The 20378-nt window shown below is 38.5% G+C and overlaps 2 protein-coding genes across 2 annotated transcripts in view; both read left to right on the top strand.

Moving 5' to 3' along the window:
• The window catches only part of LNPEP (leucyl and cystinyl aminopeptidase), a 32613-nt gene extending 15342 nt beyond the window's left edge, over positions 1-17271 (top strand). Inside the window, exons 9-18 of the mRNA XM_018086112.1 lie at positions 1681-1812; positions 4098-4258; positions 7920-8008; positions 10225-10405; positions 11124-11280; positions 12706-12890; positions 13554-13715; positions 14543-14683; positions 15539-15620; positions 16601-17271. Of these exons, the coding sequence (XP_017941601.1) occupies positions 1681-1812; positions 4098-4258; positions 7920-8008; positions 10225-10405; positions 11124-11280; positions 12706-12890; positions 13554-13715; positions 14543-14683; positions 15539-15620; positions 16601-16732 (1422 nt within the window). The 3' untranslated portion in view covers positions 16733-17271. The remainder of the gene's footprint in view (positions 1-1680; positions 1813-4097; positions 4259-7919; positions 8009-10224; positions 10406-11123; positions 11281-12705; positions 12891-13553; positions 13716-14542; positions 14684-15538; positions 15621-16600) is intronic.
• Positions 17272-18797: 1526 nt separating this feature from the next.
• Positions 18798-20378, top strand: part of LOC103757658 (acrosin) — a 7009-nt gene continuing 5428 nt past the window's right edge. The window contains exon 1 of the mRNA XM_029965456.1: positions 18798-18877. Within this exon, the coding sequence (XP_029821316.1) occupies positions 18798-18877 (80 nt within the window). The remainder of the gene's footprint in view (positions 18878-20378) is intronic.

The following is a 20378-nucleotide window of genomic DNA, read 5'->3' as shown; positions in this document are numbered from 1 at the left end:
AGATGCCAAGTAGACCTACAATAGTGATGTGCTTCCATTTCTTTTGGACTCTTTTTAATGAACTACAAGAACAGAGATGTGTGATTTTCAGTTTACCTGGTGGCCCAATTGAAACTTCTCTATGTAATTTGAATGGAAACGTTCCCCAAGTGATTGGGTTGGAGTGTCAGTCAATTAGTATGCCATTATATTTGGAGAATTGTTTTGTTTATTGCTACTAATAAGTACATGCACATTCTGAATAGAATTGTACCAATCTACACCTTTAAGAGCTAACCAAAAGAGGTTTTGCCCTTGCTTTGTCAGAAATGGTGTTTTCATCGCTGCTTTCTGTGTTTCAGAGGATTTCATTGCATAGCTTCTCATTCATGCATGCACTCTTCATATTCCACTGCTTTTGTAGCTTAGCTCTTGGCAATTTGAGTGAGAAGACACCTGCAATTTAGTCCCTAATCAGCTAAGGGTGGTCTGTTACTGAATTGTACAACTTAATTTGTTTTACTGTCCTGCCAACAGACACAGATTGGTAGGTGGCCTCTCCATTGTATTGTCTAGAATAGGAATTATTGCAGGGTATTATTTTTAGCTTGGCTGTTTTGCAGACTGTCAGTAAATCTAGCACCCACGGGTGGGATAAAATCCACCTGCAACAACAGAGTGTTTGGAAGGATATGACAGTAAGAGAAACAAAGTGGCAGAGCTGTAGTTGAAGTATGGATGCATGAAGAAGAGGAAATTATGACCATATTATTAAAAAGTACAGTAGTGGCTGTTCCTGCAGTTTGATGATAATGAATAACCAGGCAGCCTTCAGTTTCCAGTAAGATGTTACTCAAATTCCAAAACTTGATTTTGGAATATGTGAGAACAATACGTGATCTCTTTAAAATCATCTTCTTTATTTCTTGTTCCTTTCTCAGCAATAGTGAGATTCCACTCTGAAAATATCAAGTGCACCTTTAAACCATTCATAATGTATGTCTCTCATCTGCACTCAGTTGTACAGTATGCAGGTCCTCAGGAGATTTACTTAGTAGTGACTGTGAAGCATTCATGGCCATTTTGATATTAAAACTACTCAGTTACTACTTTTTATTTTTTTTTACAAAACATGGCTGTATTTAAACACTGACAGAAGGCACTTTCCCTTCTCTAGTCAATTCCAGCCTACCAAGTGTATCTCATTTTTTTCCTGTACTTTCAGGCTTTTGGTATAACTGCAGATCATATGACTGTTAAACACTGTCTCACAAGTGCTGTTCTTACCATATAGATGAGTATTGGTAATTAAAAAGGGCAGTTAGAAGAGACTCATTAGTAAGAAGACAATGTTTTTCAGATGATGTTAAATAGAAAAAATGTCAGATTCTGCTAGCCTGTTGTATAACTGTAATTTGAACCTTTAAAATATTTTTTTTCCAAAGCAGCTGGGACAAATTTTCAAGCTGTATTAGTCTTTTGGTAACTGTATTTGGGGTTTATGAAATATTAGAAGAATAACAAAATAGAAAAGAATAGCAACTGAGTTTAAGGTAATTATTCAAATTATATTGTTTGGAATAAAATCTCCAGCTTCTGAGTTATTCTTCCACTGTGAAATAGCTATAATATGCATATGCTTTAGATGGTTCTATAACTTTACTTTGCCAATTCATTTTCCTTTTTTTGTCCTCCCTGCAGGGGGCTTCACTTATTTTGATGCTGAAGCATTATCTCACAAAGGATGTTTTCCGAGCTGGCATTGAGGTATACTTGCATAATCACAACTATGGAACTGCTCGTAGTGATGACTTGTGGGACAGCATGAATGAGGTACCCAACTTTGGCACACTGTTCTTTTCTTTTTTTTTTTTTTTTTTTTTTAATTTCTTTAAGAGCGTCATTAATTTTTATTTATTTCCTTGTTTATGAAAGAAATAGGGTAATAGGCTGCAGGTGAATACTCTGAAGTTTTTGCTTATCCTGTTCCAAAGTTCTGTCATATAGATATGGAGATTCCTGTAGCTGCTAGGACTACACTGAGTATCATCCCAAAAAAGCATTTTGAGTGGCTATGCACTACCATGCATATCCATGTATGTGGACACATTGGTATGGACCTGTCTTCTCTAGAGTTACACTGGTAGTGTGTTAAGACCAGAAGGAAAATAATCAAATGCAGGACAAAATTTGCTTTCACGGAATAGCTGAACCCAACCTCCGCAAAGGTCTTGGGTTACTCTCTGCTAGTATAACCTCGTTTCAGTGATAGCTTCAGTTTCAGCAACTGGTGCTGGAATTGTAGGAAAACAGATTGCAGGGGACAATTTAGTTCAGCAGCTCTCAAATTATAAGTGAGTGTGTAGGGCTCAAGAAGGCAAAGGAGAAAGCAAAGGCCGTGTGAGTGAGGGAGGGCGGGGAAGGAGGGTAGAGAAACAGCAGGAGTGAGAGGGCGAAGAAGGAGGATCCAGGGATCAGCTTGGATAATAGGAAAACAAATCTATGATATTCAGCAAATTGACTGGCTCTTTTCCCCTTTTGCTCACATTAATTATGCCTAGGCTGAATGTGCTTGAAAATTCAAACCACAGAAGTGTCATTTTCTTTGAACATAAATTTTTGCATTAATTTTTCGCACGGCAAAATGCACATTCACTTCTTAAGTCTTAACCTTCTGTATGGAAATGGAACAGAAGCAATCCTGTCAATCATAGTTGGAGTGAAGATGAGAAAACTGCATGCTCACTAAAAGAAAAATCTGTAATGTGGCAGGGAAACTTTTGTATGCCTTGCCTGGAAGGAAAAAAAATGAAATCCATTTCTTGTGTTGCTTTCATTGGAGTTAGAAGCTGCTGTTCAAAGAAGAGGTGTCAGTAAAATAAATTATTGTCAATAAATTCTTGCTACTATGAACTATCAACCTATAATTTCTAATAATTGCTTTAATTTCAGGTGATCGAGAAGGATTCTGTATGAGAATAGAATTATTTCAGTGGAGCAAATTTGAGATTTATTCGTGTCTCTGTACAGATTAGACACAAACCTTTCTGCCAGTCTTTGGGTAATGGACAGTGGGTAACATTAATGTAACATTGTAGTAATAATTAAAGCTTGTGATAATAAGATAAAGAAGATTTAGCCAAGAGTGGTTTTGGGGGAGTATGTAGAAAATAAAAAAAAACAGGTAGTCCTCAAATTCTATAAATTTGAAGCTTTTGACTGAGAGTTGCTTCCCTGGATTCGAAACTCCTATTTAAAGTTTATAGCCATTCTTTACATAAATAATATAGTGTTTTCCCATGAGGGTGAACTCTACATGTTATTCCTGGCTTGAACAGAGAACAGTGTGCAGTAAGATGCTGATGAGGTAAACTAGAAAAAGACACAGTAGAGGTTGGTAAAAGGTAAATGTAACTTGAATAATGATATATTAATTTTCCATGTTCCTGATAGCTCAGCCTAAACCACATTTTTGCATGTTAGGGGACGTACTATCTTTTTCTGGGTGTATGATGATCTCTGCTAATCAAGAGATATGTAGACATAATAAAGTACTTGTCCTTAGTGGGGATGTTGTAGGACAAACAGTTCCGGGGAGATCAGAAGAGGCTGAAGGTTAAGCTATTCAAAGGCTGGTAAGTGGGAGGGGAAAAAAGAAAAAAAAAAAAAGAGTTATAAAGTATATGTAGTTTTTGTGGTACAAACGCCATCACTTTATTTCAGATTCTAATATTCATTTCATAATTAAAAGAAGATTTTTCAACCTGAAATACTCACATAATGTCATCATACCAATAAGGAATGAGGAAGAGTAAGAGGGAGCTTGGGAGCTTACTGTAATTTTCTATTTTGTGACACTCTCTCTCCACTCTTATTACATACCGGTTCAACCTACCTGATGTTTCCAATCTGTCTTTCCACTGTGTGGCTAGGATCCCCTCAATTTAAAATAAAAACCACTTGCTCCCCTAAATTGTTGCTTATGAAATTTACAAGATCATTGTCAAATTGGTTGTTTACAGATGCAAAATCACGCTACAACTTAATTGGTAAGTTAAGAAGGAAGTAAAGTGTTCTCCATTTGCTATTTTCTTGTTACGTTATGGTTGTTTTTACAGATTACCAATGGAACGCTGGATGTGAAAAAAATGATGAAGACTTGGATTCTGCATAAAGGGTTTCCTTTAGTCACGGTTGTCCGAAAGGGAAAGACTGTTTCTGTACAACAAGAGAAATTCTTGTATCGCGTGGAACCGGAAAATTGGACATCAGATGCAAGGTTATTACCTTCTTAATACCTTTTATCCATTAAAAGCAACTGCAGATATCTGTCTTAGATCTTGTACATCTGTCTCGCTTGTGTTCAGGGGTTTTAGTGTTTTCTTTGAAGGCAGGTAGTAACAGAGAATTTGGCACAGAAATTCACACATCTAATACCTGCCTGAAGGTTGATGTCTATTTCCACCCAAGCAGCTGGTAAGAGTCTGTGACATCCTTTGTAATCTGAGTTTCCTTTCCTGAAGCTTTTAAGCTTGATATAATGAGTTGGCTCTTAATACCAAAACGCAGATCTCGTTGGTAAAGGTTTCTTCTAATTTAAGGAAGTTGTGAGTGAATAACGAGAATGTGAAGAAAGGCAAGTTGCGGAAGTTTACAGAAGTTACAGATGCATATGTCCTACTTTAGAGCCTCTGCTTCTTCCTGCCAAAATTCAGTGTACATCTTGGGCTTTGTTAGAAGGTAGAGAAGCTAGAATCAAAACCGCCTTGGCTTCAAAATTTTAAGATGTCAATACCACATGACAACAAATGACTGAATATATAACAGAGGCAATATCCATTTTACCAAAACCTAAAAGGAAGTACATATGCAAATACTGAATGATGCCTTAAGCCCCAATGGTTTTTTTTATTTTTCTAATATTTGTAAGACTTGTAAATTTTATAGGTAGGTTTTAAAAGCAGAAACCCCTCTGTCCCTTGTTCCTTTCCCTTGTTTATACATTCCCTAACCCTCTTACCCCATTCTATGCCTTCTATATCAACCTACCCCTGAATCCAGTAGCAGTGTTTAGTCTTTTGTCAAGGTAAAGGCCTAGACTGTTTGGAGAACAGCCTAAACCACAGAGTACGGTCAAAAACTAGGTAACAATATACCCTTTGTACTCTGATGAAGCTGAAGATGATGAAGTAGGTGGTCCCAAAAAGACCCCAGACCCAATTCTCAGGGGGAGGGCCCGGGGCGGTCCAGAGGAAGGGCCAAAGGGTGGACACATCTGGGATTGGATGGATAATGTTATAAAATGTAACCTCTCGGGCACGGCCGGCACGCGTCTTATATCACCTATTGCCTTGGCAAATAAACCCTTTCTTATCTCACCCCTAATTAACTGCTCCGGAGGTTTTTTTCAGAACCAAAATACACCGGCAACATGAAGAAGCAAAGATGTGGCAGTTGCTAATTTTTAAATTTAGTTTGCTACGAATACAACTTACATTATGAATCTCAACAGCGTTTTAGTATTTTACAAACTAAAATATGTAAATGTGAATTCTCTGAGGATTTTGCTTGTTTTATTCAGCTGTTTGAAGTTTTAACAGGAGCTGAGTCCTTTACATCATCTTGCAGAAAACTAGGCCTGTGAAGGAAATTTATCTCTTGAAAAGTAGGAAGTTACAGGGCTTTATTTTTGTGATGTGAAGGAAGAAAAGCAATGTGTGGTTGAAAAGTAATGGAAGAAGAGAAGGATTGTTAGGCTTGGTAATTCTTCTTTTCCAGTTGATCTCAATTTTGGTCGTGCATGAAAAGGTTTTGAAGAAGAGCATTCCGTGTGAAGCATACACAGAAGGGGTCCCTGTCAAAGTTAGATTAATATGTGCAACTTTTTTCATCCCACTCAAAGTGTTTTCTCTAAAGAGCCAAGTCGTTATCATCTTTTTGATCCTCTTTAGCGTTTATTCTTCCAGCTTGCAGTTCAGAGAAAGCCTTTGTGGTATGCAATTAATTATGGTTTATATTACCATGATGTGGAATTTGAGCCTAGTACTTCAACTTTTTTTTTAATTAAAATTTGTAAAATTTCAGGAAAACAGAACATTGGACTGAGGTGGAAATAATACTAAATGAATTTCTGATACAGCCAGAGATTTCCTGTCCATATGATTTTGGACAAGCTACTTAGCCTGCTGGAACTGAGAAAGAAGTACAAGGAAATATGCTGTCCATCAGGGGTCCTTATTGGGACTGGTGTGATTTGCAATCTTCATCAGTGATGTGCACAGTGGGATCGAGTGCACCCTCAGCAGATTTGCAGATGACACCAAGCTGAGTGGTGCAGTTGACATGCCTGAGGGAAGGGGTGTCATCCAGAGGGATTGGACAAGCTCAAGAAGTGGGTCCATGAGGTGTCATAGAGTCCTAGAATCTCCTGAGTTGGAAGGGACTCACAAAGATCATCAAAGCCTAGCTCCTGGCCCTGCACAGTACAACCCCAAGAATCTTACACCATGTGCCTGAAAGCGTTGTCCAAACGCTTCTAGAACTCTGCCATGACTGCTCCCTGGGGAGCCTATTCCAGTGCACAACAACACTATGAGTGAAGAACCTCTTTCTAATATCCAACCTAAACATCCTCTGGCACAACTTCAGGCCATTCCCTCGGGTCCTGTCACTGGTCACCAGAGAGAAGAGATCCGTGCCTGCCCCTCCTCTTCCCCTCACAAGGAAGTTGTAGACTGCAGTGAGGTTTCCCCTCAGTGTCCTCTTCTCCAAGCTGAAGAATTGAAATGACTGTAGCCACTCCTTGAGTGGCTTCCCTGCTCTCCAGCATCTTGTTCTCCAGTCTGTACATACACACAGAGTTACCTCATCCCAGGTGCAGAATCTGGCACTTGTTGTTAAACTTCATACAGTTGGTGCCTGCGCAGGCCTCCAGTTTGTCGAGGTCTCTCTGCAGGACCTCCCTGCCTTTGAAGGAGTCAACAACTACTCCCAATTTAGCATCACTGGCAAACTTATTTAGTAGGTTAAGCAAGACCAGGTGCAGCACCGTGCACCTGGGTCAGGGCAACCCCCAGTATCAGTACAGGCTGGGGGATGAAGAGCAGCCCTGCAGAGAGGATGGGCTCTGCCAAAGTTGTACAAGCCAGTTGTATCCTGGGCTGCATCCAAAAGGAGCGTGGCCAGCAGGGCAAGGGAGGGGATTCTGCCCCTCTGTTCTCATGAGACCCCACTGGAACTCTGGGGTCCTCAGCAAAGGAATGATTTGTTGGACCTGTTGAAATGAGTTCAGAGGAGGGCCACGAAAATGATCAGATGCATGGAACACCTGTTCTTTGAGGACAGACAGAGAGTTTGGGCTGTTCAACCTGGAAAACAGAAGGCTCCAGGGAGATCTCACTGCATTCTTTCAGTACTTAAAGGAGAGATGGGGGTCATACTTTTTAGCAGGGCCTGTAGCAACAGGACAAGGGTTAATGGTTTTAAACTAAGAGAGGGTAGTTTAGACCAGATATAAGGAAGAATATTTTTACAATAAGAGTGGTGAAACACTGGCGCAATTGATGCCCTGTCCCTGGAAACATTCAGGGCCAGGCTGGATGGGGCTCTGAGCAACCTGATCCAGTTGCAGGTGTCCCTGCTCATTGCAGGGGAGCTGAACTAGATGACCACAAAAGATTGCTTCCAGCCCAAGGTATTCTATGAAATTTATCCACTTCTCAACATGATGGGAATAAAAAAATAATTGCTGTACATGCTGTGCATTTTTTCTTTTACCATATTCTGATTATATGAGTGAGATTTATACTTCATTATTTTACACAGCATAGAGTGGTTCTAGTATTATATATAAAAATGCTTAAATTAAAAAAAAAAAACAGGCCCTTCTAGACAGATAATATGTATATAATATGTCAGTAAATGTTTGTTTTCCTTTGCAGTTATCTGTGGCATATTCCTCTCACTTACATAACTAGTAAATGCAACTTTACCCATTGTACTAATGCATATTTACTGGATCAAAAGTCGGGTAAGTGACTTAAAGCTTTGGTAGCAAGCTCCTTAAGTGTTGTAGATTTATGTTTTTTCTGGGCACACCCTTACATAAGGTGTGAAGGTGAGTACATAGAGAGCACAAAATAATTACAAAGATCTGGAGGTCGGCACTGCTGCTGTTGTCATCATCAGAGAGTTGATTCCCCATAGCATTATATGTACAAATAAATGACAGCAACTGGAACAGAAACACAGGTTTGAAATTTGTAAAAGCCTGTACTCTTTTCATCACAGTGCATACAGAAAATCTCTGAAACTCTACATCCTTTAGAGAGCAAGTAATGTGAAAGTAGCTCTGCCAGTTTGATGAAATTTAAGGAAATAAAGTTCCACTGAAATACTACTTATTTTCTTTAATTGTGTAAGAAAATGTATCTGGAACAGATGAGGATTTTGAGAATGCTGTTGTTGAATTTGAAACCTTTAGATCTTTTCACATATGCTCTCTGGTTTTGGTGCAGTGATTAGTTTGAATCCTAAACTGCTGGTCTATGAGACTATTTTTATTCAGCCCTGTTTTTTTTCCTTACCAAATGAACAGTTACTATGCACTTTTGTGTAGTGCTAAAATCACCTTGGCTGAGGACCTCAGCACAAGAAGGACATAGATCTGTTGGACCAAGTCCTGAGGAGGGCCCCAAAGTTGATCAGAGGGCTGGAGCACTCTCATGTGAGGAAAGGCTGAGAGGGTTGGGGTTGTTCGGGCTGGAGAGGAGAAGGCTTTGTGACCTAAAGGGTGCCTACAAGAAAGATGGGGAAATATTTACATTGTAATGACAGAACAAGGGGAAATGGCTTTGAACTGAAAGAGAGTGTATTTAGGTTAGATATTAGGAAAAAAATTCTTTACTCTGAGGGTGGTGAGACAGTGGCACAGGTTGTTCAGGGAAGTTGTGGATGCCCCATCCCTGGAAGTGTTCAAGACCAGCTCTGAGCAACCTTGTCTAGTGAAAGGTGTCCCTGCCTGTGTCAGGGGGGTTGGAACTAGATGATCTTTAAGGTCTCTTGCAACCCAAACAGTTCTGTAATTCTGTGATTCCTTTCCACTGACCTGCATAGGTTTTTGCATTTGATTGAAGCTGGTCTGACTCATCACCTTACATATGCTGATGTATTTTCTTCTCTCCCCACCATTCTCCCCTGCGCCATTAAAGTTACTAGGCAGTGCATTTAACTGGGAGTTATATTTAATTCATAAACCTATTTCACGCCTCTAATTTTTGAAATAAAACTACGCAAATTTTAAATCAAGTTCTTAGAGTTGATCTTGACATTTTCACTGTTTACTGATTTTTACAAACTGCCACTCCCCTAAAATTACATTAGAAATACTAAAAATAAGGTAAGTAGTTTTGCTTTATGTCATTCTGACATTGGTTTTACAAAGTCTTCAAGCTATTCTTATTCTTTTTCGTTCGAGATGGAGTTTTTAGGAAAAAAAATCACTAATTATCAAAATGGAAAAACAAAACTCTTTAATTGAATGTGTTCTTGATCTTATTAGAACTAGTAAGTAAGTAGCCTGATTTTATCATTTTTATTTCACTTTAAATGGCCCTGTTGCTAGTCTCATGTTCATCATATGAATTCCTCATTCACTGTAGAAAGTTGGATGTGGAGGATATGACAGTAGGAGAGATGCACAAAAGAGTTTGGGGTAGAATATTAACTAAATTTCAAAGGCCTTGTAGGTCCTGTGCAAATTGATGGTTTTGTTGGTCATTATGGAATCAACTGAAAGGAAGAACTTTTCCCAAAGCCTTTCTTTTTCTGTCCAGTTGACTTAGAAACTGGAGTGTGATCTTTCATCTACTTAAGGCCATCTCCATTTCTGCACTCCTTTTTATGATACATATAACTGCTCTTTGTGTGTGTGTGTATATATATATATCTATGGACAGGAGAAAAATTACTGCACTAAGTAATTACCTGCATGGATGCAACACAGGGCAGGCTGTGATACTGTTCATTCAATAACATGTAGGAAGAACGAGGAAGAAATACAACCTGGAATTTCTGAGCCTTCTTGTGAAACCTCTGTATGGGCTGTTCCTTCTTCATAGTAGGGGGAAATAGTGGGTGTAAAAGAATTTATTGTCTCTCTGGATCTAGTCTGTTTCATAGACTTGGATTTGAACAAACAATTGTTAAATATTTGTTTCTGCTGCTAACTGATTTTCTGTCCTATAGCTGTCATTGAACTTCCAGAAGAGGTGGAATGGATAAAATTCAATGTGGACATGAATGGCTATTACATGGTACACTATGCTGAAGACTGGAAAACACTCATTGATCTGTTGAAACAAAACCACACTGCTTTGAGTCCTAAAGACAGAGCCAACCTGATCAACAATATCTTCAGCCTTGCAGGGTAAGATTTTCATACTGGAAAACGTATTTAATATATGTTTAAAGGTTTTTGAAGTCAAAGAAGATCATATGTAGTTTCTGGAGACAACTGCTGTAGAAAAGTTTTAATTCAGTCTTTGATAGCTTTGTTGGAGCTGTTCACCATTCACTACTATTTTTTTCAAGTTCTTTCACTGGTGCTTTCATACTGGTGCTAGATGTTATCTGCCTGTTTTTATAGCATGATCTATTGATTTGCATCACACAGAGCCACAGGATAGCTTCTGTTTCAGGAAGACACTCTTTTCTTTAGTGACTGATAATCTGCCTAGCAGACTGTTTTCCTGTACTCAGTCAGTGAAGGCTTCACTTTAGAGAAGTAAGCTATTTTCCTCTCAAATTTTTCCTGGATCCCTCTCATGTCTTTCACCACCACTGTCAGAGCAGGTGAGACTGAGCATTCTGGATGATCTCTTTGGGAGCTGCTACCTGTATCTGATATTATGATAAACATTTTTAGACATCATTGCCATACTTGAAGGCATGTTAGTGGCTATTGCTCCTTTTCTGCAATCTTTCTGAAGTTAAAATATGAAAATCTCTGCATGTAAATTGTTATGTCACTCCCTCTATTCACTTGTCTCTCTGTTAAAGTGATAGAAAGCGTCACTTCTGATCTTGTTTCAGGGAGTGATTTTGTTTTATAATCCATTAAAATGTTTCTATTCGTTGACCCACAGTCTAGGAAGAGAGTCTCTGGAAACGGCCTTTGAGCTGATTGATTACCTTAACAAAGAGAACAGCACTGCACCGCTCACTCAGGCTTTGTTCCAGCTGAGTCACATATACAACCTCCTAGACAAAAAGGGCGAACAACATCTGGCAGCACGAGTCATGGTATGCCTTAGCTTTTTGTAAATTGTAATTTGAAATAATTAGCTGTGATGTAGTGTAATATAGTTACATTATCTTTTTAAGTGTTGACTGTTGAATGTATCCAGTAATTTCACTAAGTTGGATAGGGATTCTGGGGAGTTGCCAGGCTTGCCTGCTTTTGTTAATGATCTCTTACTGAAATGCTACATTTCTTGGACCAGCTTCCTACCCTCTCCTTCCCCCGTTTCCGCACCATACCCACATGCCCCAAAATGTTTTGTAGGAAGTGTAGTGCAGTAGGAACACAGTGGTGTCTGGGTTTATCTTACAGTGCCTAGAGAGGTCACTGTAGTACAAATATGTAATTCGACAAAAGTCCACGACATTTTTCTTGTGCAGTAAAGTTATCCCCAAAAATTAGAGTGGTTGGAGATCATAGGTCTAATTGCTTTGTGTAGAGGCAGGAAAAAAAACCAGAACTATTTTCTGTAAAAACAGGAACACATGAATGGTTGTCATTGTCCCATTCCAGTTGTATGCTAGATTAATACAATATAGTGCTCCAGACTTAGCAATAAAATGAATACTGCAGTCTCAATTCTTGATGAGAATATGTTTTTCATTTCTCTGTTTACCATCTTATTATGAAGCTTCTTGTCTATATTCATCTACTGGTTGAAAATGCTCCTTGCTGCTTTACATTGTAAAACATCAGTAAAGGGATATAGTCTGTAAGCAAAATCATTAAGTTATTAGATAAAATAGCAGATGTTTTTTCTTTATGGTAGGTATGGATAATTAGTGAGTACTTAAGGAAAAATAAGAAATAAAAAGCACTATTATAACAATTTTCCTTATTTAGAATTATTTCAAAGTTTTTACACATCTGCTAGGATAAACAGCCCAAGCTGTGATTTACAATGCAGTGTCTGTGCAGTCATATGTAAGTTCAAAACTTCTCAGCTGAGATGTGGTAGCTGGTTGGATGCCTAGCTGTGGTTTTGGCAAGTTACAGAACTACAAAACTGAAGGGTGCTCAGCCCGTAGATAGATAAAAGTTGTTTCTTTGTGCTAACCTAAGGTATTATTAACTGTCACTTGGTGAAGTTAAAAGCAGTTAACATACAGAAGTTGTAGTTAGTTGAGATGGTAAGCTGATTACAAGCAAGTCTGAACCATGGCTTGAAGAGTAGTCTTCAGTTTCCATGTGCAATTGAAGATGTAGACCTGGTCCATCTTTCAGATCTATATGGTATCAGGTACTTATTTCTACAGATAAGGAATAGCATTTTTAAATTGGAATAAATAGATGAAAAAGTATCATATTTAGCTTTCACAGTTCTAAATCTTAACTTTTATTTTTCTTTTTTTTTTTAGACTAATTTTGTATATAGAAAATAATTTTTGGAGGAATTAGCTATTGCTGGTAATTTTTTCCTCTTTTAGCATAGGATAGAGCACTTACTTGGAGATAAAATTGATCAGCAGCATTGGACAGATGATGGGACCTTGTCTGAACGAGAGCTCCGGTCGACACTCCTGGCTTTTGCCTGCACCCACGATATAAGAAACTGTAGAACAACGGCCATGGAGATGTTCGAGAGGTGGATGAAGTCTAATGGAACAGTAAGGTACCACAAAAACTGAGCTTCCAGTTCTTTTATCTGTCTGTTTTCCTGTGACATTGCCGCCGTTGTACTGGGGGAAAGTAGCACAACAAACAGAACAATCAAAAAAAAAAAAACCAAACCACCACACCACCACTAAGTATTGATAAAGCACTTCATTCTGTCTTTTACTGTTCCATATGTAAAAGTAATTGCTGTTTTAAGATGAGAGGGAGACTGTGCTAGACTTTGTCTCCAGTCTCATTATGACTGCAAAACCAGCCACAAATTGCTTCCATCTGCATTTCCTAAGCTGCATGCTGAATGAAGGAGGATTACTTAGTAGCAATGTCAAAGCACACCTTTTTGCCTTGCAGAATTCATTCTGTTCTGGATTCATTGTGCATTTTGAGCCATAGGAAATTACTCTATTTTTTGTGCAGTTGACCATGTTTTCATGTGACTAGTATGATTTGCTTTTTCCTAGTGACTTAAAGTATTAGACCAGCATGAATTCAGTCCAGCAAACTTTAACAATTGCTAAAGAATTAAATTTCTCTAAAGAGAGCTATCTCTTTCAAGTTAATCCTTTAGTTTTGTGACTTCTTTTCCTTCTTTTCTCAGATGAACATTTTTATGTCCCCTTTTTCTGTTTGTTTGTTTTGTTGCTTTTGTTTTTCCCTGTAGTCTGCCTAGTGATGTTATGAAAACCATATATACAGTTGGAGCCAAAACTAGTGATGGCTGGGAATTCCTCCTAAACATGTACTCCTCTTCAGTCTCTGAAGCAGAGAAAAGTAAAATGATTGAAGCCTTGGCCAGCACAGAGGATGTCAGAAAGCTGATCTGGTATGAAGGAGACAAAAAGTCGTATGCTGTGTAAATTAAAAGCATTAAAAATCTTCTTTGAAAAGTGCATTGTCTTTTCTGTATTGTTGAAAAAATTTCTGATTGCTAAAGAGAACCCATCCACATGTTTTGCACATGCTTCCATTCACATGAAGAATTAATATTTTTCACTTAAAAATAATTTATGTAAAAAAACAGCACAAAAGACCAAACTCTGAGTAAGAGTTAAGAGAAAAAAATTTAACTCAAAGACTTTGCACTACCAATAACACAGAATTTCAGATTTTATGGTACAATTAAAAAGTTGCAGATTGTTCTATAGAGCCTAAAAAGATTGCATTATTTTTATGACCAAAATAATAACTGGTTGGGGTATTTTTTTTCATTTGATGTCTTTTGCTCTTTTTTTCTTCCTTTGGATGAAATTTTGACTTTATGTTGTGCTCCAACACCCCTCTATAGAGCAAATCTCAGTACTGCACCAAGAACACCAAGTTGTCCCAGTTTATTCTTCAGCTTTCCTCTCTTAACTTTTCAACATATTGTTTTTCTTTAACAAGTTGTTAAAATTTATTTCATCTTTCCCAACAACAGTGAAAATTCAGGTACTTGGTTTAGAGCCAAGGTCACTCTGATTTCTGGAAATTAAAGCTAAGTAAGTACAGTTTTTATGAAATGTAGCACTGCTGTGTTCCAGATGCCAGAAGGTGCTTGTTTGATGTATTATATAGTCTTTTTCGATCTAATTGAGGACTATCAGAAAAACCATCTGAAAATATTAATAGATTTTTTTTTTCCTCTCTCTTTTCATATGCTTTGTCTCTTAGGCTAATGCAGAACAGTCTTGAAGGAGAAGTCATCAGGTCACAGGAGCTTTCACATATCATAGTAACTATTAGCCAGAGTTTGCCTGGATATTTGCTGGCCTGGGACTTTGTCAAAGAGAACTGGGAAAAGCTTACACAAAAGTAAGGCTTGTGATGCAGTTGAAACTTCAGATTCACAGTGGCAAAAACACCTGTTTGTTTTTTTCCAGCATAAGACAATAAATAGTTGCATTCGTATAAAAAGATTTGTATTAGAACTGTAAATCATGTTTTAAAATCTCAGTTTATGAATAAAACTTGCCACATAAGCTTTGAAGTCTCACCAGTCGTTGATGGGACTTGTGGAATTAATTCAGCATTTATTTTTTATGCCCTTTACAGCAGTCCCAAAACCAAATAACCAAAAATCCCACTTGCCTCAGAAATATATGTGCTTCCTAACTGGCCTTTAAGGGTACCCAGCAGGAGAGCTGGCTCCCAAGTCTTCAAAAAGCTAACAGTAGTGGACACCTCTGTTCCTAAATCTCAGCTTTGATTTGAAACAATTATACATTGCTAAAAAAGCTTCCACTCAAAATTTCTACTCTATCAAGCTCTTCAGTTATGCAGTTACGAAGTTACTGTGCTTGGAACAAAACCTGGTTACCAGTTGAATTACTGTAGAGCTTTGGAACACTTACCACAAATAGAGATCTTGGTTTTCATAGTGTTATGTCCTCAGTTCTTTGCTGTTTGACCTGTGATAAAAGTTTGACAATTTTCCATGGTCTTTGCTCTGAAGTTCCATTTTCACAGGGAACAGGGAACTCGAAGCTTGGATTTCTAAGACCATATTTATTTTTTTTTTGAAAAATAAGATATGTAAAATTGAATTTGTGCTTCTAATTATTTCCCACTACTAAACAAAAAAGGAGAAATAGAAATAGTTGAAAAGAATGTGTACTGAAACTGCATCTTAAAGTGTCTCCTAGTTAAAAATATTTGTTTGCCTTTCAGGTTTCACCTAGGCTCATATACCATCCAGAATATCATTAGCTGGTCGACTTCTCAGTTTGCAACAAAGCCGCATCTGCTTGAGGTTGGTGGCTTAATCTACCAGAAAGGGTTATTTACCAGTGCCAGTGCTGTTTTCATTTAGTTGAGGGATGAGGAAAATGCATGTTTACCTGTTATTTATATCCTTGAGGCCCTTCTGGAAGGATATACACATCTATTGCTTTCCCTATTTCACACATGGCAAATATATGCATAAACATGTGAGAGGTTATATACTGAGACTGTGACAGAGTTGAGTTGTAGAGTTGAACCCAGTTATTGGTTTATACTGTTTTGTTTTCCTGTTCACTGGAACACACTGTCTCCCAGAATAATGATTTGATCTATATACAGTTTTGGTCTAGATTTTGTAAACAAGGTATGCTTTCTGCATCTCTGGAATGTGATACCATGCTGTAGAAAATTTCTTTGTGCTATTTTTAATGTCAGCAATACCAGGGAGCTATTGCAGAAGTTGAGTATTGGCTAAGAACTGGGTAATAGCTGTTAGAAAGACTATTGTCTTCCCTAACAAGCCCTTAAATTTAATATGTCAAGAATGGTTTAAAGTTTAGATTAATGTTTTTGTTCAGATAATTTGGTAGAGATAGTTGTTTGTGGTTTGATCTATAGTATTTTAAGTGTTAGCATAGACAACTATAATGATGAGTGGGTGTGGGGACCATTCCAGAATGCTGAAGAGGGTTGCTTCCAATAGGACTCCTTTTCAGAACTCTTAAGTACTGTCTGTTTGCTTTGTGAGGAATTTGATAAGTAAATGTCTGTTTATTGATGAAATAATTTATTGAAACCAAATGAGTTATTGCTGCTGTATCCTTGAAAAATGCTTTCCTTACATTTGGGGAGCTCCTTTGAGAGTTTTGCTTACTGCATAGGTGCAAATGATTCTCAAAAATGGATTTCCTGCAACGTATACATAGCCTCTGCTTCTGAACATATTTGTGTGGCCAGTATTGATTTTAATTAAAATTTTATTTTTCTTTCTTTACTCTTACTGTGCAGGTGAAGTCATTTTTTGAGTCAAAATCAGAGGAGAGTTTTCAACTGCGCTGTGTAAAAGAAGCAATTGACACAATTCAGCTCAATATCCAGTGGATGGAGAGGAACTTAGCAAAGCTGCAAGAACTGCTCTAGTGCACATTATACTGTGGTGTGTCAGCCATTTAGGAGCTCTGTGAACAGTTACTGTGTTTCCTTTGCAAAAGCCAGGGTGAAATCAGGCATCGCTGCAACATTGCACTATTTAAGGAGTCTAGATAGCTCAGGGCATGTCTCAGATAAATTTTTATTTTCCTTGAAGCGTTTTTGAGCAATATGTAAGTATTTACCCTGAAATGGTTTTCATCTATAGACCAAACGTCTGCACAAATGATTAAATATAATTTTATACGTGAAACTCACACCCTTTCCTTTGGAGCTGTGTTGTAGTTTCTTAGCAATGGGTCAGTGTTGACAGTCAGGTCAGAAAGAAAGAGTTACCATGAACTATTACTTCTTTGCAGACTCTCATTGAGCAGTAGATTTTTGTTTAATGCAAAACTGTATGTGGTTTCCACACTTGTAGATATAGAAGCTATTGTGAAACAAAATCGTATTTCAGGTACATAAGTAGTAGTGAATCTTAAAAAACTATACAACTGAGGCAAAATAAATGCAATTCCAATTTGATTTAAGTTTGGGCTTTTTTATTTTCATGGTGTTCTTTAGGAATTACACACATAAATCTCGTGCTAATAGTATACACTTTGGTGTATGAAGTGGCTGGATAGTAGTATGGAGAAGAAGAAACAGATAGCAAAACCAAGTGTTTCAGAGATGGGATTCCCAGAAGCAGTGGTGTGACCTTGGAACTTTTACTCTGAATTTATCAGATAGTTTTGAGAATCTCGTAATGAATCACTGAACTTTAACTGATTTTGCTGTATTGGTCTCTGACCAAACACAAAAAATTGTGTTTTTCCAGGTTGGTTCATCTCTTAGACTGACTATTGTTTTATGCCCTTTTGACTGCTGATTTTTAATTTCACCCCTTGTTGCAGAGGGTTTGCAGTTAATAGATATGTCAGTCACTTCATTTATGTAAACTGCTGTTTTTTCGTTGCCTGATAACTTGCAGATCACAGTATAATTTGTGAACATTGCTCATTCTTTATGACATAACCTTTAGGAAAGCTTCTAATTTAGATTTTAATTATTCGTTTTTCTGCTGTTGTGAAAAATTCTGTGAGACAAATCCTCAAGATCTTTTACAGAAGGGGAACTAAAACTCTATTGTGCTACACTAGAAAGGCAAAATAACTGCAGTGCAGTCTGTGTCTTTCAAAAGTAGCAAAAAAACCCATTTTTTAAGTATGGCATATGTATACAACACATGCAAGAGTAAACGTACCTTTTATCTGGAGATCTGTTCTACTCATTTCACTACCAGTGTGTCTCCTGTGGACTCATGCAAGCAGATTTAGAACTGTTGTTAAATTATGGAATGATAATTGCAATCAAGTATATTCTTGGGAGTTTTTGTACTGTTATGTGCTATTGCTTTGATCCCTCCTTTATTTTAAGTCTTTGAAATCTTTACAGAAATATTGTTTCCATGTTTGCGTATTTTATGTGTATATATCTGTGTATATATGTGTGTATATATGTATGTATGTGTATATATATATGTGTGTGTGTGTGTGTATATATACACTTTCACTTTTCTGTCCCTTCTGTCTCCTCATATGCATTTTACTTAGTCCCTGGGCACAGTATTGAGTCTTATAAAATTTAAAATCAAAACTGTGGAAGAGGATCCCATCTTCCTCCTGATTTCTGCTGTGGAATTTTAAAAATTTACTATTCTATTCAAATACTTTAGTGATAATTACGAAGAAATAGTATGGAGCTGAGTTTTAGACAGCAAACTATACCAAGAAAATCTGGAAGGTTGGGGAGGTTGTTTTAATTTTATTGTTAGTTGCATATGCATACTTTGGTGTGTCAATTGTAGGGGTTTTAAAATTATTTTTCTGTCAGGGAGTCTCCAATCCAATATTAAAAAATTGTACTAGTGTCCTCTTTCCATAAGAAATGCTTAAAGGTAATTCTCCCTTTTTGAGTATACTGGGAATTGATGAAGACTAAAATGGCTAAGAGCTGGTGCCTGGTGGGCAGCCTTTGCTGGCAAGGCTCATGTTGGACATGGGCTTAGGGCAGGATGAGGGTCTGGAAAAGAGTGGCAGTGCGAGACAAAGAGCAGAACCAAGGGGTTAGGAGGGCTGTGAAAGCTGAGGTAAGGTAATGGCTGCCACTTCTGCCTGAGAGCCAGAGAGAGCTGGGTGTCCCATTAGCTGGGTGTCCCATTAGCTGGGTGTCCCATTAGCTGGGTGTCCCATTAGCTGGGTGTCCCATTAGCTGGGTTCTTTTTAGGACTAGTTGGGAGGGTTAAGCTTAGCTATAGGTGCAGGACAAAAAGCAAAGCCCCAGTGTTTATGGGGCTGTGAAGGAACAGCCAAGGGAGCATGAGGACATTCAAAAGCTTTTGGTCTAGGCCATGAAAATGAGAGCCATAGCTGGCCCCCTGTTGGAGCTGGGGTCTGATAAAGGTTAATACAAGGGTGAGAATTAGACATAGGTACAAGAGAGAGCCCTGCAGTATTTGTGGGGGTGCAAAGGAGCTGCAAAAGAAAGGTGAGGGGTACCAAAGCTTTCAGACTTGGCCACATTTTCTAGGGAGCCATTGCTGGCAGAGTTTGGCGTGGACCTGTGCGTCGCATAGGGTTGTGATCATGATGCCAGTGACCATTACAACGTGCGAGAGCAAACACTGACACCCACTGCGAGTTTGACTGTGAAGGGTCTGCCAATGAAAGGTGAGGTTTGGCAACACCTCTCACTCCTGACTAATTCTGTTGGGAGCCCTGGGTGGCTGGAGTGTGCTTTGGAGCTGGACCCTGGGTGAGACTGAGGTGGTGGGTGAGGGTTAGGCAGTAGAGCAACTGCAGAGCCCCAGTGTTATTGGGGCTTTTAATGAGCTGGCAAGGGAAGGTGAGGGCTGCCAAAAGCTTTCAGTCCTGGCTGTTTCTGTGTGAGAGCCCTAGCTGGTGAGTCAGTTTCGAAGCTGACCTCTGGCTACGTTTGTCATGATGTGGAACAGGATTAACTGCTAGAGCAATCACAGAGCCCTGGTATTGGTGGGGCTGCAAAGGAGCTATCAAGGGAAGCTGAGAATGGCCAAAAGATTTCATTCTCTGCTGCTGCTCTAGCCTGTCCTACCCAACTCTACACCAAGCCCATGTCCAAAACACAACCTTGCCAGCAATGACTCCCAAATAAAAGTCCCCAAGAATTAAAGCATTTGGCAGCCTCTTCAAATCATCTCAAATATTGGGGCTTTATTATTTGTCCTCTCAGATGAAACTTCTGAGCACCTAGTCCAGTTGCATCTTGAAAACATCCAGTGATGTCAACTTCACTACATCCCTGGGGTGATTGTTCAGGTGAACAACTGTTCTCACTGTAAAAAAACCAAATTCTTTTTATATCGAGATGAAATCTCTCCTGGTGCAAGTTGTACCCATTACTCCTTGTCTTCTGCTTGTGGATCATCGTGAACAGAGAACCTCTTTCGTCCTTGTAGTTGCACTTTGAGTGCTGAAATTCTGTGATGAGATGAGACCCCCCTGAATCTTCTTTGGGAAGATAAGACCTAACCCATTCAGTCTTTCCTCTTCAGACAGGTTTTCTAGGACTGTCTCCAATCTGTCTGCATTTTTCTTGAACTGTGGGGACCAGAAGG

Source organism: Manacus vitellinus, unplaced genomic scaffold (genome assembly GCF_001715985.3).
Source record: "Manacus vitellinus isolate BGI_N305 unplaced genomic scaffold, ASM171598v3 scaffold_9_pilon, whole genome shotgun sequence".
NCBI lineage: Eukaryota > Metazoa > Chordata > Aves > Passeriformes > Pipridae > Manacus > Manacus vitellinus.
Note: the sequence above shows the minus strand (reverse complement) of the source record. Positions and strands in the feature narration are given on the sequence as shown.